Source organism: Achroia grisella, unplaced genomic scaffold (assembly GCF_030625045.1).
Source record: "Achroia grisella isolate CSIRO2021 unplaced genomic scaffold, CSIRO_AGI_Agris_v1 utg215, whole genome shotgun sequence".
In the NCBI taxonomy this organism is placed as follows: domain Eukaryota; kingdom Metazoa; phylum Arthropoda; class Insecta; order Lepidoptera; family Pyralidae; genus Achroia; species Achroia grisella.
This window is the reverse complement of record NW_026712713.1, coordinates 1,357,168-1,377,351: the sequence shown is the minus strand read 5'-3', so window position 1 is coordinate 1,377,351 and position 20,184 is coordinate 1,357,168. Positions and strand designations below refer to the sequence as shown.

General features: G+C 32.5%; 1 protein-coding gene across 7 annotated transcripts in view; it reads right to left on the bottom strand.

Moving 5' to 3' along the window:
- Nucleotides 1-5,430: 5,430 nt before the first annotated feature.
- The window catches only part of LOC131842237 (brain tumor protein), a 459,207-nt gene continuing 444,453 nt past the window's right edge, over nucleotides 5,431-20,184 (bottom strand). For all 7 annotated transcript variants that reach the window (XM_059190777.1, XM_059190778.1, XM_059190779.1 and 4 more), the window contains one exon: nucleotides 5,431-11,013. In XM_059190777.1, the coding sequence (XP_059046760.1) occupies nucleotides 8,457-10,994 (2,538 nt within the window). In that variant the 5' untranslated portion in view covers nucleotides 10,995-11,013 and the 3' untranslated portion in view covers nucleotides 5,431-8,456. The remainder of the gene's footprint in view (nucleotides 11,014-20,184) is intronic.

The window sequence follows — 20,184 nt, the reverse complement described above, 5'->3', positions numbered from 1 at the left end:
GCACTTATTTCTAAAACAGTATGACAATGCATCATATTGAAATTGTGAAACTCTCAAGGGACTTCTTAGTTTGTACAAAATTCAAATGATTTTTTTTTAATTTTTATAAAAGGATTAACACATTCCTTCAAATTTTAAGGCCACGGCGCAAAATGGTGTTTCAGTAGTTTATATAGTTAGATTACTGAATTTAAAATTTATGATTTAACGGTGTCATTACATTCTAGTCGGGCCTTACTTAGTGTTCAAGCAAGTGCTAATGTGTAAAAAGTGTTTTTCTTTGATAAGTAAAATTTCGTGTAGAAGCACACTTCCTTGTTAAAGTATCAAATTATAATGCTGTGCACGAGAATCACACGATATCTGTGCAATATGGAACATCCCAAATGATTTCTTAACCTACGATGACTATGCTACTATTAAGAAAAGCACGGCTTGAAATTGATTTATAATTAACATCACTACTACATTCGTATGTAAAAAATATTGGTGACAGATTCACACTGTTCAAAGCTCAAGGTGTGTCTTAACCACTAGACTAACATAGACAATGCAATATCTAAAAATACATACTACTCCGTATGCTAAGTAGGATATAATTTAAATTTAGTTCATCATAAGCATTGTGTTCTTCTTATATCTGGCAGGATGGCATTAAATGTGTAAAATCGATTTATGTGTGGACAATTTAAGCATCGTATAACTAATTTAGGTTAAACTTACGTGCATACACATATTACGATAACAGTTAATTATCTAAAAGCAATTTCTTTGGCGACTAGCTTCATTTAGAAAGATTCCAAATTATCCCTTCACATTCCATCGACGAAAAACGTAAACACCATACATATCCTAATCAACATGAATATTTGAATTTGGTCTATTAATTTTGTCTACTTCCAAATGCTTCCACTAAGTGGACGATATGTTCCGTTTCAACGTATGAAACAAATTCACTATTAAATATTTTATTAGTTTAACATCAGAATATTTGAAAACTGTATTAGTATTGTCAGATAGATCAAACAAATTACACGTACTTTTCATCGTGTACACGTCACTAACCGTTTCCGCCTCAACTCCAACACTTCTTTAATAATAAACCTTACTTGATATGTCATTAGCTACCATTGTAATCATTCTATACAGCTTCATTTGGAATCTTTCCTTGTGTAAAAATCATTGTAATTAAAACTAAAAATCACACCTTAGAATTATAATAAATTACCTAACACACTTTATGAAATTAAACATAAAACGTGAGAATCTTATTTATTGGATCATCTCTTTTATTGACTCATTTGTAGGTCGTGAAGGCGATGTCAGTGCCTCTATTATTCTCACAGAAATAGAAATTATCTTTGACACTCAGTCAATATTAACTAAATACTGACAGCAACATCAATTACTATGGTTTCTACGGAAGAAAAAAGAAACGCATAGAATATAGCAAGAAGGTAATATATACATACAATCAGTATCTTCGTAAAATCCATATCATATAAAACTCCTTAATAACCTCAAAACATATCCTTCCAAAAGAGTATTATAATTGTGAAAATAAATACTATTATTTGCAAACGTTAACTAACATAAGCGATAGTACAATATTTTTTTTACAATAAAATGTATCATAAATTTAAACGTGAGTTAAATTTAAACATCAGCGTAGTATTCTTTGAGGAGGGATGGTTTGTGCTCATATGTGCTTTGTTACTTTCTCCTAAACATACAATAATCACAATTTTTGAGAAATCGTATATAGACAAGAATCACTGTAATCTCTTATAAGAAAGTACATGCAGTTTTCATGAACTGATGAAATCACAACTGATTCTATCTATAACGAAATTAACGAGTGTCAGTACTCATTCAGTTTCCGAACCAATATAATTTATTGATACATTAAAAATTATTGAATACATTTCTTTCTTGAAAAAATACATCAAAAATTAAGTGAAATACCAACATTCTGTGCAATTCACTAAATTACTCAATTAGCGAATCAAATTCAACAATGACATAACATCGCCGCTTTTAATAATAATATTTTATACAAGCGATGATATAAAAGATAATGATTATCGAAATATGACAATAGAATGTGAAAATTAATACAATTCCTGAGCAAACGTATGCGTACGTGAGTTTGCCTTCGCAAATATTGTTAATGGTGACAGTGAAACGAATGTAAAACTAAGCGACAATTATATGTACAAACTCCGCACGACTCAACGTATCGTTAACGTAAGATCTATAAAATTCAACGACGCTCTACTACGTAATAATAAGTGACCAAACCGTTAACCACATACAATCTGACAAGCTAACATTGATACAATATTTACTACCATGATGAATACATTAACAGGTGAATTTATTAACTGTCACAAAATTACTGATTTCAAACAATGTTAAACGTAGACATACAGCTATCGATATGGTTACTGTAAACCCTTATAATTCAAATCTAATCCTGACGAATTCGGATATCATTCCATTCAAATTTTGCTTAAACAACAATTCCTATCCATGCTTAAATGTACGCAAATCTCTTTTCTAACAACGTAGTTTCAATTCTAAATAACATCTTACAAATAGTACCTATCGTTGACTCATAATTTCATTACAAAAATACACACTCTTTCACGCTACATTCATCGTTCGGCTACTGCATCGTTTCCAACTTGTTCGAATCCCGGCATTCCTTATATCTAGATAATAATACTACCAACATCTTTAATCTAATTTATTTACATTAATTTCCTACACACTTCCTGATAATTACTGAATCGAAACTAAATCCGGAAATACTGTTTATTTGGTATTTGATGGGATTGGGTAAAAAGCTTGAAATTTCATCAATGATCAACCAAGACTACATGTCTTACAATCAATTTAAGGGGATTGGGGTATTAAAGAGAAAATATTAAATGCTCCTATTTGGTATATCAAGGAAAGGACAGCAGCAGTGGAAGAAAGTTCTGGAGTATAATTACATTAATGTTAGGGATCTAAAAATATGTGACCTTAGGCTGGTTTTATAATTAGTGATGACTATTTCGTGAATTACGAAATCGAAGTAATGTGACAGGTGTGTTGAAAATCTTAATTACCTTAAGAAAATTGCTGAGTATAAAATTATAAACGATTTTTGTAAGCCTAGGTTTTGCTTACGATACTAGTAGGTGCTACAGTAAGTAGTAAAATGTTCCCTATAGTAATTGACTTGGAAATAGTGGTTTTTTGGTTAGCAATTCTTTTAATATCTTTAAAGCAGTGCTGCTGCTGGAGAGAAGGGTAATGTATCCAAAGAATCCTTAAATGGGTATTATCAGCTACATTTTAGTAGAAAAGTAAAGCTTATTTGGGATATAAGTTTACTTAAGTTAGAGACGTACAAATAGTTCCTTAATACGAAGATTTATAGCCTACATTCATAAGAATATGTATTTTTAATAAGATATTTTATAGTAAGTATAGAATCATTGAAATTAAAAATAATGGTTACCACCTAAATCACTGAGAAGCTGCACGTGATAAGATTTAACTAGTAAAATATTACGCTAAAATATATTTTACATTGGATTAACTCTGTATAGTTTGCTGTTAAGATTACTTTTGAAGAGCCGATTGATTTACGAGTAAAAGCCACTGTAAAGTTTGGCAGACGTATTGGGAATAATTAATTGTTTTATGATGTCTAAATCTAATTAAAGTTTAATTATAGTGTTTACTGTCCTATTTCAGAAATCGCAATTGAATTCTTTTAATGAGAGAAAGTATATAAAAAATGTTACATGGATCTGTAAATAAAATTGTAATGTGTATGTTCTATTTACAATTTTGAATGTTATCATTTAATGATTTCTTATTAATTAGGTAATTAATGGTTTGTAATAATAGTAAAATAAAATGGCGGTCACAGCTACTTTTTCAATAAAATATTCCCTGTAGTTTATGGAAAATAAATCATAACAGCTATTTTAAAGTAATTCTTTTAATATAATTACTACTTCGTCTTTAAGTTCGACAACAATCGAAATCAAATTGAAATAATTATTGTTAATAGTAATATCATAATAGCACGGCACGATACGATGCGTTGTCCATTGTTTTTTCTTGTTTACCGGAGTGTTAACTTAGACATATACTTAAATGTCGGATAATTAAGACAGAAAAAAGTGCTCGTTGTTATTTAATAGTTTTCAGAATGCACTATTTGAACATATTTTGTTTACAACCACACATTCAAACTGATAATATTTATCGGTATCTTATATTATGTGCGTTTGGACTTAAAATTTGTAAACATTTTGGAGGTTGTGAAAATATTGTCGGATAGTTTCATCATAAGAAAATTTAAATAGTAAATATAACATCTCATTATATATTAGTATGTAGTTACTTCTAGAATTATGAGTTTCTACAACCATTATTTGTCATTTGGCTGCTTATCATATGAAAAACTAAAAAAAAAAACTATTTAGTCTTACTCAATCTGATATCGATTGTTGCAAGTAGTTTGGAGTTAATCTAAAGAAATATCCTCTTAACACTAAAGCAATAAATACTTACGATTCTCATGCCAACATTGTTCCCCAACACCAACTGTTTCGAAGTTACTCTTATCGAAAATGCACACACACAAAAAACACACTTTGGACCATATCTAATTATGGATGTTTGTGCCAAAGAATCAATTAATTAATAATTGATATACCTCTTAAATATTATTAAAATTAGTTCTGTGACTTAAAAAATATATGCATTGTGTATAAAATATTATAGAGAAAAGCAAAGAGCAAAATACATGTTTGAAAAATACATTCTTATTTCTTCTCTCTCTTTTATTTAAAACTCATTTATTTGATGGGGATAGCATGTCGTTAATATTCTGATTGAGTACATAAATAATATAATGTGAAAGATAACTAACTGAAAAAGACTCATTAGCACAAACATGCGTCATAAAGGTTTTTTTTTGTAATAAATAGTCATAAATATTTTTCTATAAAAAAATAGCTATGACCATTTTCAGGAAAACTACGGAAGCGCTACTCGGGCAAAAAATAAAAAATAAAACACACAGTAAAACTGCAATGAACTGGTATTATTATAAAAAAGCAATTATACAACAAAAATAATTCAAAACAAAACGATGTACATTAATTTAAAGAACAATTGTTTATACAAATAATTAAAAAAATATAATAATTATAACAACAAACATCGACAAAATATATTTAAAGACAAAACATGTTTCAATTTTACTCAGTCCTTAAGCTTCAGAAATGCAAATTTAAGAATGAAATGTTTTCATATACGAAAATCATTCGATTAGGTACATATTATGCAAAACACAGAAAGTTTTTGTAAAATAATAATAATAATAATAATAATAATAAATCATTAAAATGGAACCTAAAATAACCTCAGAACTCAGGTTAAATAAAAAATAACTAAGCGTGTGTCCGACTCAATGGAAATCCATCAACAACTTACAATGGCGTGATAGAGCATGCATTTTCGTGATAAAAATGTGTGGAACTTGTTAATGGATTTTTATCAAGTGGAATCTCGCCGCAACTTAAAAAGAATTACTCGAAAGAGTATGAGCGAGCTTAGGGCTTCGGGGCATTACAACATAGGTGTCATAATTTTCAAACCTTAATGAATCACTATGTTATACCTACTTAATTTAAATATAATACGTTTAATGATCAATTAAGTAGAAGCGTATATTGTTACCAAAACGATTTATTCCAAAACAGTAATATAGCCCACCAAATCGTTTAATATACTAGTTTTTGGTGTTTACATTACAATTTTCAGAATAAAACACGAAGAATTTATATCTAAGTAGAATGTATATCCAATACTAGCGTAACCTCAGTTTGTTAAGGCGAATTATTAAAAGTAATATACATTAAAGATACATATAAATTCATGAACATAATAATTTTATATATACGATAAAATATAATAACTAAATGTCATGCATTAAAAATGTGACCAATTCGGCAGAATAAACTGAGGTAAAGTAGATTTGTCTTCGGCAACAGATTGTCTATTACATGTTAATTTTAATTAAGTTCAGTAACCAGTAGATTAAGCGTAATACAGTCATAGATATAATCTTAGGAATGTTTAAATTTATTAGGAACAGAGACCAGTCTATATATAAAATCATTGGTGACAAATCACTGAAATTTGGACTCTAAGATTTCATGCTAAATTGTAATACACCTAATCTAGTGGGAAGCATGTTTAATTAATATTTAACTATTCGATCAAAGACACGTCTAGCTATGTGTTCACTGAACACACTGTGATTTGCAAGATACAGAGGTGAAACAATCAAGAAACGTCCATTCCCAAAATGTAACAGTGCAAGTATGTGCAAGAAACACAATTTATAAGGTGCTTCCTCGACGGTATTAAATTCGTAAATTCATTACTCCTTAATCATCATTGTACCATGAGGTCTGACTTGCACTAATGACTCATTCATTAGATGAAACCATTACAGGTAGGCCTTATGATTAAATTCAATAAAACAGAATATGGTACATATTTACAAAACACTAAATATCACTTATTAAATCACAACATGATCGTATGGCACATGCAACGCAGGTATTGCAAAGTCACAGTGTCAAGTTAGTTCATTGGCCGACGTGTCTTCAATATTAAAATATAAAGGAATATCACCAAATAAAACACGTAACCTAGTACACAAATGCAGATCAAAAATTAAGACTGTGAACGAGGCCTGCAACGAGAGGCCGTTTCAGATCTTTTTATTGTCATAGATTCAGCGAAAAAATACTAAAAATCATTATTCACTAAAAACCAAAACTAATGAAAATCGAACTAAAATAATTCTGCTAGCACACAACACACGGCAATGAAGTAGAAAATTGTAGCATAATATTAATAAAATACGAAATAAAAAAAGATTTAAATATACACATGCACCATTAACTACCACTACAAAAATAAAAATGTTTCCATATAAAAAATATCTTACCAGTATAACAAATTGTATAATTATATTTTAAAGGTGTGAGCTTATAATGCAAGTAGTAAAAATCATTAAAATCAGCTAAAATCTCAGTAAAATCATCGTTTGTAAAATCTAGAGAGACAACATTTTCTAAAGTGCTCCACTAGTTACTACCATATTCATTATAAAAAAAAATTACAAAATACTAGTTTTGTATAAAAACGAATAATATTATTATCAACCAAATGTTACTAATCGTTAAAAACAACATGAAGAAACTAAGATCCGTGGGCTCTCAGTGACTAGGCGGTAATGTTATCGGTTAAAATATATAATAACGGACATCCGACATATTAAAAAAAATAAACTACAACCATCTCTTCTAGCCTGCATTTGATAATAGAATCTAAAATGCTTTATAATATACTCAACACGGTACGTGATCCATTTGCAAATCACGATATCAAGTTGAATGTTCTGTCAACTGAGATACATAAAACATTTTTGATCTCTCGCCATTTTGTGATGTTATATTATGGTAATTTGATTTCTACGGTAATAGTTCTTTAGTGAGATTGACTAAAAATCTATTATAAAACGTAAGGAACGCCGCAGTCAACTTTGTCATTGATAAAACCCCTAACATCACATTTCCCTAAAATTTTGTAACTACATTAAAAAGGGGTAGTAACTAAAGATTGTCCATATCAGCTCAATCAATTTAACACTTATCTAATAATAATAATGTAACAACTTCTTACTTAATTTCATAATCATATTTCAATCGACACAGAATAAGTGCGAATTAAAAACAGGAAGTGCCATTGTGCCGAAGAATTCTCTTAAAACTAACAACAATCCGCTCGATGCTCTCTTATTACGATAAAATCACTCGCTTAACGCTAACAATTTGTTAAGTAATAGTTAAAATATTGGTCCAACAAATGGGCTAAATAATACAAATGCCCTCTTAATATTCATCCCTAATTTAACGATGTGGGATATGAAAAAATATTATTCAATAGATTAAAAAATGATAAGGGTCGAGAACACCGTTCGTAATGTTTGGGTCGATCCAACGGAATAATCTCTATCCTTCAATAGGTACTCGAATAACAATGTCAATACTATCAACTAATCTCAATACAGTTTCATTTAGATATAATGCTTACAGAGATCTCATTGCCTGAAAATATGCAGATAGATTACCGTCGTTAGTCAACTAGATCACATCGAGACAGCCACTCATTAACACTTGCACATATAAAAACTTAGCAAGTTCCGTTTCATATTCACTGTTACAGTCACTTGAACTTTTCAAAAATTGACACTTTTGGCCAGAATCGCTAGTCGTATATTACTACGATTACAGTTACTTGCGTTTTATGGTGCCCATTTTTGATTTATAGTTCGGTCATTCCGATCTCCTGTGATTAGACCGTGAGGCTCACATACCTATTGGAGGTACTTGCACGTAACGATAGATGTACAACCTGTAATCTTTGCTTGCCAGTACGACTGAGCCATCATCCATGAGCGCAACGTCGAAACATTGGGCATGCTTCACTTTGCTTTCTAGTGCCGACACTAGTTGACCGTCTTGTGTGAATATCGTCAGATTGAAATTGTTGTGATTATCAGCAATTAAAATTTCTCCAGCAGCATTGATCCCAACACCAATTGGGTAGTTGGTCACTCCTTCTCCTCCAATTTGACGTAAATATATCCCTTCGTAATTAAAAACCTTAACGCAATGCGCTCGGTTGTCGCTAATGAATATCTCCTGTTTATCGTTGACCACAACACCGTTGGGGAATTCTAGATGTTTAGAGCATCCAAATTTCTGAAGAACATTGCCTACTTGATCAAAAATAATCACGCGCATAACTTTGCATTCTACGACAACAATACGTCCTTTATTGTCAACAGTGACGCCACGAGGGTGCTGAAGAATATTGGCACCAAATTTACGTACAAATTGGCCATATTGATTGTAAATCTGTATTTGGTGCGTAGGCGATCTTTCAGTCACTATAATATCACCAGATGTACGCACTACAGCAACTCTGTTGGGATATAAGAGCTGGCCGTCACGTTTGCCGCATTCTCCAAACTGAAATTTAAAACGACCTTCTTTGTCAAATATTTGAATACGGTGATTATTCGTATCAGCTACAATTATATCGTTTTGTGCGTTCACAGCGACGCCACTGGGTTCTGTGAACTGACCCTCCATAACTCCAAATTCACCAAATTTGCAATGATAAATCATCTTTTGTCGCTTAATTTGCGATTTAGGAGGGAAAATAGTAGTTGAAATTAGCTTATTCGTCAACTCCAGTATAGGATCATTGTGAGCAGATGATGATAGAGAATATGGATCCGTGGTTGCAGGTGGGAATAATGGTTCGCAACCACCATTAGACCATTTCTCATATGGATTTATTCCATTTAAGTTTATATCACCGATAGCCGTTGAAAATGGGCCCAGACTGGTCGCACTGTTGAATCTTTTAGAAATAATGTTGGACTCGAAAGGAGATGTTGATTGGCTTGTAGGCCCGAGCAAGCCATTCGTGTAAGGTCTATCCAGTACCCCATTCAGACTAGCTGGTAGATGAATTCCTCCATTTAGACTACCAGAACTTCCATTAACGCTACTGCTGCTGGACGAAGACCCACCATTCAAAAGAGAGCCATTTGTGGGACGCGCAATAGGGGGTTGTTTCGTAGGGCCAACATTTGCTTCTGAGCTCGAGCGTACGTAACCAAAGGTGTTTCGTACCCCAACCTGTATCGCTTGATAATTGGACACAAATTCCAACTCGCATGCAGTTTGCACACTTTGTTCGGGATTCGAACTCATTAATGTTTGTAGTTTGGTATCTAATAATTTTCTGAACATTAATATATCAGCAATATTTGCGCATTTGGTTAGTCGCTCTACAAAGTCGCAAGTTTGATAAATTTTATCAACTGTTTCCTGAGCTTTCTGTCCAACTACTGTAAGAGCGATTTGTTTTGTCGAAAATACACTTTCAAGTTCCTTTAGCAATTCTTGCTTACGTTCTTCTAGCATAGATCGGTAAAATTGGAACGTATCATTGATTTCATTTTGAGCCTTATGGTACTGTACTTGTAGTTTTCCTGCGGCATGTTCAACAGTCTTGACTACATGCCTTATTTCAGTGGCACGGGTTTTAGCTTCAGTTACAGATTGCTGCATAAGTTCTAATTGTTTGGGTCCCGCATCAGACAGGTGTTCATAGTCATGTAACCCAGCAGGATGTTCGATTAATGTACATTCTTTGCATATTGGTACGCAGCATGTCCGACAGAAATATTTTAGAATGTCGTTTTTGTGTTTGGGGCAGAAAGCTGTTTTATCTCCACTTATTGATAGGGCAGATCCAAACATACCCTTATCATCTTTTAATTCATTGAATGCCAACACTCGGTGGCCTTCAAAACAATGCATAAATTGATGAGCCATGACGCAGTTAGGGCACAGGAAATTAGCACAGTCTACACAACGTGCTACTGCGTCTGACTCTTTGGATTTGCAGCCGGTACAACGAGCAGATGGCGAATTAGTTTGACGGGTAGATGGCAGAAGATCAGCTTCTTGCTCGACTGCCGCTGCAATCACCAGATTTGTGAGTAAACCAACAACACCACTTGGTGGTAATTGGCTGTCCACGCGGCAAGTAACGCAAGTCACTTTTTCTGGATGCGTTTGTTCTCTCTCCAGACAAGCCCGGCAAAAGGTGTGAAAGCAATTCAGAACCTTGGGATCAACAAATGTTTCTCGGCAAATTGCGCAGGTTGTGTCGAGTCCGTCGTACTCGCGAAGGTCACATACGGCGGAGTCACTCGCTGGAGGCGAGGAGCCGCTGAGGGTCAGAGGCGATAAGGAGCCACGCTCCAGCGAACCTATCGAGTTAGCACCGGGCAGCGACTCAAGGGACGGGGTGCGTGAGGCCATCTTCAGGAAACCTGCATCCCTGAAACAATATAAAGGTATAATATTAGTTATTACATTTATATATTACTAATGCAATATTATTACTACAGATTTTGAATATGTATATATAGGCTTGTATATTAGGCAACGCGCATTTAATTAATTTAAGTATTTCTATGGCTGATGTAGTACGGAATACGGATTCGGAAATCGGAAACAGTTTTAATATTCAATAAGGTAGATAAGTTTCTTTATGGAACATTACAGGACACACGAAAATATTTTTTTCACTTTGAAATAATGTGCGCTCCGTGTAACAGAAAACTGTAGGCAATCAATATTGTAATATGGTCATAAAAACAATTTCGAGCTGTGTATAATGTGTCGTGATATTCATATCAAACTAATGTAGCATGTTCTACTATTATATTATTACAGACATAAAAGTGAAAAATATTTTTTTGCATATTTTAAGTATATTTTTAAAGCAGTTAGTTAGTTAATAAAAATGAACACTTTAAAGGAACAGACTGGTTTAACATTCTATCAATCTCTGACCTTAGTACCGTGCCATAAACGTGATAAATAGACAAGCTTTGCTCAATATTTTCGGTGAATTTACTACGATCGAGTAAAACACCGGAAGGAGCCGAGTGGAATGGCGAAAACATCAATAATGGTGGAGCGAGTCGAAACTGCACACTGGCGGCATCACACGAATGTTTATATTCAAACCCAATGCAGTTCGAAAAGGCAGCGTCACCATAGCAACATGGGGTGAATCGTAAGGGGATACTTCGTATTCGTAGGGCGAGGGCGAAAATTTATTTTGACTCCCCCAAGTTTAGTAATGTTAAGGGGAGATATTTGCGAGGTGAATGCCCTTGTTTTACGGTTATAGGTAGTTTAAATTATTCTAAACGAAGAGCAACATAATTGGATGCGTGGTAGCTGAAACTTTGGAAGGACAATGCCATAATTATTCGCACCCTTCTGACCCTTGTTCAGATCAACAACTAATGTATTTAATTTAACGATAACGTTTATAACATCAGGCTAAGATGGTTCGATTAGGTTACTTTACATATCGCGTGAAATTTACTTGATGAAATTTTACTAAACAATATTACTGTTCGATTATAGTCTATATATTTAACATAGTAAATAAATATCTATATTTACTTACCATGTTAAGTACAATTTTCAGTAATATATAAAAATCGATAACAATTAGAAAACAGCTAAATAGAAAAATATATTTTGTAGTCATTGTACGCCTCGAAATGCATCACGAAAAGCCTATCTATTTAATTCCCTATACGTTGACCTGTAGGAGGAATTTACGTGATCGATGCAAACGTTGGCAATACATTACAGAGCTGGGTTTAGTCCCCTGTGACAGTGTTGGCTCGATTGCATTGGGTATGCGATGGTGCATCCGAAATTACCACATTGGGAGGCCAGTCAAACTAATGAAGATAGTGTACGGAATTTGTGTATTCTGGATAAACCATAAATTACTTAGATTTACAGTCCCCAGGTCATTCTATAAAAGACCGTACAGGGTGTGATTACAGCAATATATATATAATACGGGTTTATTTGTACCCACTCTCGCAGGTCCCTAATTACTACTCGTATTTTGGGAATTATAACACAGGTTAGCACGTGCTCGTTGACTAATATTAACAATTTCCTTGTTCATTACAATATCTATTCCTGTAATAAAATTATAGAATCCTTGAGTATTTTTCCTGCCTGTTTCCGTAATACAATATCAAGCTGAGTACTGACAACCAAAAACATAAACTTAGTTTTATTAGATATCACAGTTATATTATGTAACTGTCATTTAGGTTATGATATTTTGTCGTAATATTTTTTTCTTATATTGTAACCTAACTCCTACCCAGTAAATACAATTATTTTTCCGTGAAATCCAAAAGAGAAAGACAATGTCAAGGCGCTGTTGGATGAATTAGGGGAAGATAAGAAACTTCATTGTTAATTATATTGTGGCACCAACTTTCTTATAGACTTCGCGCCTTATCCTCAAGGGTTTGCTATCGCTGTAAATGTTTTGTCATTTTGATCGTTTACTTTTGTATGTTTAGAACAAACGTCACATTCTAGATTAGTGTTTATTATCGTCTTCAACGATATATTATATATTAAAAAAAAAACTTAACACTGTATTTACAATTACTCAATAAACTATTTTTTTTTTAAATTATGGGTAGTCTTTGACATACGTAATATATAATTTAAGTGTACTAATATAATGCATTACTGTTTTATCTTTCTATTCTATTATTCTAATTAATAAATCAAATTTTAGTCTTTTTTCAAACAAATGTCTGAATTCATGTCACATTAAGGTATACGCTTAGTTGTTTCCCGTATCTCGATAACGAGACTGCTAGCATTTAGACGATGCAGCAATGTATTTGTTGCAGCATCTCAATTTGCAAGCGTATAGATTCATCGTAAGCAATAAGCAATCAGTTACGCATCTGAATCGCCAATATCCATAGCATCGTAGATGTAGGACGTCCTACGCTGTAATTAGTGCATTAATGTCTCTGTTAGCGATTTCGTAATGAATGTTACATTACTGGACTAAGCAAGCTTCTACAACGATTTCAAATAAAGGATGTTCTTAATTTGATTGTATAGCGTTTATACGATATTTTTGTAAATTCAGAGCGTATTTTATGGAGTCGTTTTATTGCAAAATAATATAAGACAGAAAACCGACAGTTCTGAGGTTTTCTTCTATGTTAGTATAAACATTAGAACTAAATGTGGTTTTTTTAATGTACATAAGTAACCTGCAACCTTTGTAAAGCTGTATATATTGTAGATATTGTAAACTATACATAAATAATAGAATACACATTGATTTCCACGATTATAACTCCGGATATGGTAGTCAGGACCATGGTCAGCCGTGTAAAGCTGGTATCAATTTACCTTATAAATAAAATGAGTCTACTCTTTACATCGATTTGTTAAACTATTTCCTTATTATCTATGTAACAATTGCAGTGAAAACAATAAACGATCCAATTTCAAATAATACCTGTACAAATTGCGGACTGACGAACGAAATTTATAGCTCTGAATGGGTAAAATGTTATTGTTTCTGTGAAATTAAACTTAAGGTAAACAAATGATTCGCTTGCACAATCAGCAGAGGATAAGATTGATAATTGATTATGAATATAAAATGTATAGCTTTTGCTATTTGAAATAGGAATATTAGTAATGGTAACTTCCAACTGTCATCTTAGATGGTGTGGTAAGAAGTATCATCAACTGTCGACGTTGTGGTGAGCGAAATATATAAAAATTAAATAATTTAAAAAAAACTTTAATTTAAGTACTTTTGAATAGCCTACTTATTTTTTTTAATCTACCAATTTTTCGGATAACGATCTCGTCACAAAAAGAAAGAGCAATAAATTGGTAGGTATTTCAGTCCATGGCATTGAGTTATTAAATTGGGTTCTTGTTGGTGTTTTAATCATCGGAGATTCAGTCAGAAACAAAACATACAGTTATTTATTAGTGTCGGATGGCACTAGATCTCGATGCTCACTAAGTTATTTCAAAATTTAAGTTTTGTTACAAATACCGCTATTTTTAAAACGTTGCCTCGTGCCACTCTTTATTAAAATTGAATAAAGAATCATTGACGCACACAATTATATTTATAGATATTTCTACATGAAGAGAATCTATTAAAAAGAAAGATTGTGTATAAAACCTGTTAAAACCTAAAGGATTCTCATAAAAAATATTACCTGTAATGACATTATGCTTAAAAGAAACAAATTTATAGCAATTCCTTTCTGTACAAAGTAATGTCAATCGGTAATATTGTTAGGAAAACCCAATTTAAGTTGAACATTTGTATCCTTGTAGCTCAGGTCACCACAATGGTCGAAAATTGTATGCCATTGTACCGACAAATCTCCGGGAGAGGTTCCTTGCTTAGGAGCGAAGATAGCTAAGCTAGGATACTGGAAGCGTCTTCTTTGAAATATATTTATGCGACAAATAAAAGATTATAGAAGAAGCGAACTAATATCAGCATCATTATTTTATTTGTAAGCGTATTTGTTATTTACATGTAATCCACATTTAACATCTCCATTATTTATTTAGTAAATTCTTGTAAATTACGTAAAATATATTTTTTTTACTTCAACTAACAAATATAAAAACAGCTTTTCAGAGTTCACCGAAAGAAAGTACAGTAAAATATAATATAAATATTTCGCAGGAAAATTATAAATACCGACACTTGTAGCTTATTGTAATAATGTTCAATTTACATGGTGGTTCAAAAATGTTTGGAAATGTCAATAATGTTACTACGATAAAGTACTGAAGTACATAGAATATTCGCCAAAAGCATACCAGATTGTTATTAGTAGGTTAATAATAGTGGTATTTTTTGTAAGTTATCTAGTAATCCTACATCTTTGTGACGTACTCTCGCAGTGCTGTTGGGACCCCATTAATTGCGATTGGGTCGAAGCAGATTACGGAACCTCGAAAGGTTTTCCGAACTGTTGTAAATCAGTCTGGCAAACTTGCAGAAATATACTTTCTGTCAGTGGAGGTAAAGTGCATATTACCTTGTATTACAGGAGGACAATTGAAACGTAAAGGCGTAGAGGAAATGCGAGGGTTCGAATTGTGGTCGACTAGTAGGCGTTAGGTGAAGCAAAGTCTATTTATTATTTTGGGGTAACACGTACTAATTTCGGTGCATTATTTATCTGAAACTAGAAATTACTCGATTCTTCCACGACCTTTAAATAAATTAACGTCAGTATAGGAGTAGGTACAGCGTAATTAATAATATATCAAGTGCCAAAGTTAGGAGAAATTGGGTAAGTTGAGAGAAAGTAGAGTAGAATAAGTTAGTGGCAGATCCATATCCTAAAATGTAAAACATTAACATTTAAAATATAACCGATTTCAAACAGGACAGGAAAATCTCAAAGGCATTAAACTTCGTTCCATTAAAAAATATTGGAATTGACTAAGATATTACATAACATACGTAATTTTTTAAAGTTCGCTCGCTTGATGAAAATAAGAAATATAGAAATAATAAATTCAAATATCAATCGATTATGTCGATACATTTTTAATCCGTAATATTGTATAAATATTTTGTAAGTATGTAATATTTCATTAGATTGGTAATTTATGCAAAACTACCGAATGGTTTCCAATTAAATTTAGACCATAGATACATTACACATATACACACCATAGATAATATTATAAATTAACAAAGCAAACTTTTTATCCGTAATCAAATGGATAAAGACATGAGATACGATTAGTTTTAATACATCATCATGATCTCCATTTTCTTATACATCATTTGGGGTCTACATAAAGTGTTTTTTTCTATTCCGTACATTTCTGTTCGCAATCATCTCGTTATTCACTTTCTTTTTTGCCATATCGACTCTCACACAGTCCATCTATCTCTGTTTCGGCTCTCCTCTGCTCTTACAGATATCTACATTCATAAATAACACTGAATATTCTCTTCTATGTTTATAAACATAGAGTAAATTCTAGATAAGCGTCTTGATTTACCTGTAACTACTTAGTTTATACGTTTCCCCGGACTAATCATACAAACTGTCAACGCGCAGACAAATTTAGTGCAGTATTCACTGGAACGACGGTCGTTTGTCCGTCCGTTTCTCGACTACAGTACGCGAATGCCATTCTAGGAAGTCAACTAAAAGATATACCTTCGGAAGAAAGATAACACTTAATAGAGTGTATATCAAGGCAAGTTTATATTCAAATTTTAAACTAATTCTTCTGTGATGAGAAACAACGACAACAAACCCATTTAATTAGACGGATGACGTTTTCGACTCTGCTCATGATGGATTTAAATTTGCCGATCGAAATGAGGGTATATTAAGTAACTCGTTCATCACGTATCGTGATGAACAATTGACAATGCGTCAACCTAGACTTATACTAGGGTATATCTCTACAGATCTCTAGATAGGGATCTAGAATAGCAGGCGAAAAAGTATTTAATAGAGAATAAACTTAAAACTTTTTATTGGAACAATACAAATATAAATATAGCATTAAAAATATAATGATTTCTAATAATTGTAAAATCTATTCGAAGTCGGATAAAGGTTCTAATGTAATGAATATATGTACTAAATTGTTTAACCATATTTAATATCTTATTCGTTACACTCCTATATAAATATGTCACTATTCCTTTACCCCGTAATGGTAGAAATTTACCCCATCGTAGAAGCATTTCATCAGCGTCGGTACTACGAATACTATTGCCATGTCCAATGGATTTATAGGATTCCAACGGAAGTAACCCGTCCGTTTATCTACATAACCAGATAACAAGTTACACTAATACATATGCTTATAGATATAGAGTTGAAAATTGTATGATTCAGTAATATCGCAAAGACCATTGAACGGTATTTGGACACTGCGAAATATCGAATACACATGTCCCTTCCTATAAGGGCAAGGTCGTTGATATTTGTACCTACATTATTCCTAACTGTAAAGCTTTCTTTCGAAATTTAAGATTTTGTTTTACTAAAAATCGATATCGTTCAAGAGGGAATTGGTGTTGGTTAAATGTGAGATTTAATATATAAGAATGATTAAAAATTCTGAATCTGTTGAAAACTAAGTAAAAACATAAGTCAGTTGAAACAAGGAATTGTACCGTGTATGAATTGTACAAATCGCTAGCAAAAAAAACAAAAACAAATATAACGCAATAAAAAATTAACTTCTTTAATTTTCTTTTCTTGTATTTATATTACAATTCGGTTTCATGTGCGTCTGTAGAAATCATAAAACGAAACCAAGTTTGCACGTCCAATCCAAAGTATAAAATACTAAAAAGGCCTGTATTTATTTTACGTCATACAATCCCGCCGGTTTCCCGTCACGTAAGAACAAGCCTGTAACTTAGAAGGCCGCGTTTCATTGTCCATATTTAATGAAAACTTTCCCGCATAATTCGGCTTCATAAAACAAGCTTAATTTTTACGAGAACTCCCCACAAAATCCCCTTCAGGAGTCTCGGAAAATTCTACAGGCGACGTATAATCTTTAATATTGAATGACAAGATATAAAACTTGTTCAATAAACCCGAGAAATGTAAATTTCTCGTCCTGTATAAATAAATAATGTATGAAGTGAACTGACGCCCGTATCACAGACCGTAATATACTAATAAACTATATTATTTTCCCGATAGCTTTTTATTAGATAAACAGATGAATTTTACATGAAAAGTGTATGTAGACAGAATATTTCATCGCTAGCATTGGATCTGATTAGTAAATTGTTAGATATTTTTGTAAAGATCAAAAATTTATTTCTACAATTTATTAATATTATATACCTACATATTTTTTCTTTTCCTACACTAATGCTAATTATATAGTAATAATATGAGCAATCAACATAAATGATTAATAAAATGATGTTAAAAGTTTATAAATTTGGCTAATAGTAAAATTTGAATGAAATGTTAATATATTTTTTAAAAAAAATTCAATATACACAGATTGACACAATTACACCTACCATACATGTATTAAAAAATAGACACGGAACGGAAAATAGCAAATATTTTTACAAATTTTTACACTTCCTCATATCTGCAACACCTGGACACACATCGAGATTTTATAGGTCTATCTTACACGTATATCGAGGCTACCATAGACCGAACATCGCTAATGATCTAACCGCAACGTACACAGCGCCACCGTTGACATACGTAATGAAACTAATGACCCATTACCAGACAGATAAACGTGGATTAAACAATGAATTGTCATGTTGCGATAATCCTTCATTAATCATAATATGTCTTCAAGGGAGATACGTCACAGAGCCTTGATATATAATACATAGTAAGTACTAGAATAATTTATGTCTCATCTGTGCCATCAAGAAATAGTAGCACAGGAAACGGTGGTCGTTTCGTTAGAGTGCGGTTTCAGTCTCAAAGAAATTACATTGTGTATTTTCATGTGGTCTTGGTAACTTTTGATGTTACTTATGTATTTCCGCAGAAGAACTAGATTCAAATACATAATCTTAAGGATCAGCAATTAGGAGTCACTGTATGTTGTGTAATCATTAGTTTATATTTAACTTTTAGGCAGTAGAAGACAAGTTTAAACTTAAATGGTATCGTCGTCGTTGATTTATTATTCTACTTGGTAGTTTATATTGGGGTATATTGGTAACAGAACCTTCTAGTGTATATTTGAAAATGATAAGCTTTCAATCCCTTTGTAAACCATTAATACTGGTTTTAGCTAGTAAATTAATATTCATAATATCTATACATGGAACAGTTAGGTAAATATGTAACATGATATGACTGACATTTTCCGAAAGTTGTCAAAACCACGCAATAGCAGAATGATGGCTAAACGCGATTTCGATGTTTAATTTATTATTCCAGTTCCAGCGTTATGCAAACTAAACCAAATACTATGTAGTTTGACTTCGTAATTAGCCTCAATCAGCGTACAAAGGCCGAATGATGACGTCACGTCACCCCAGTCACGTGACGTAATCCCGCGCCGCTCACGAGTACCACCGAGTATCGCTCACAGCGCGCTCTCCGCTGACACCCTGAAGCGCTTTCAAAAGCGCTTTCATTAACAATTTCGCTCCAGTAATATTAATTATAGCTTATAGACAATTATTTTCGCGAGTAAGGCGATTACGCTGGCAGCGATAACGTCACACGACGCCATAAATTGCCTCCATTAAAATTCTGAGAAGATCTAAATTTGAAATTGTAGGTAATGAATCTAAACGATCGTCTACAAATCGAATTTGTGATGCGTGGCTCTGTGATTATGAACATTTCGAGATTTAATTTAATAAAAAAAAAAAAACTTTGGATATCTAAAAACATGCATAGACGTATTGTAGACAGTTTTTATAAGTCTAACTAATAATAAATGTTTGTATCACCGGCATAAATAAAAGCATGAAATTTCGTCCATAAATACGTAGCATTTGAGAAATACATTGGGCACTTTTTACATCAGTAAATTATGGTCACGCAGACAAAATCTTAAGCAGATGCTAGTATTAAATCTGTGGTTACAGAGATGTGGAACGTAACTAACCTCT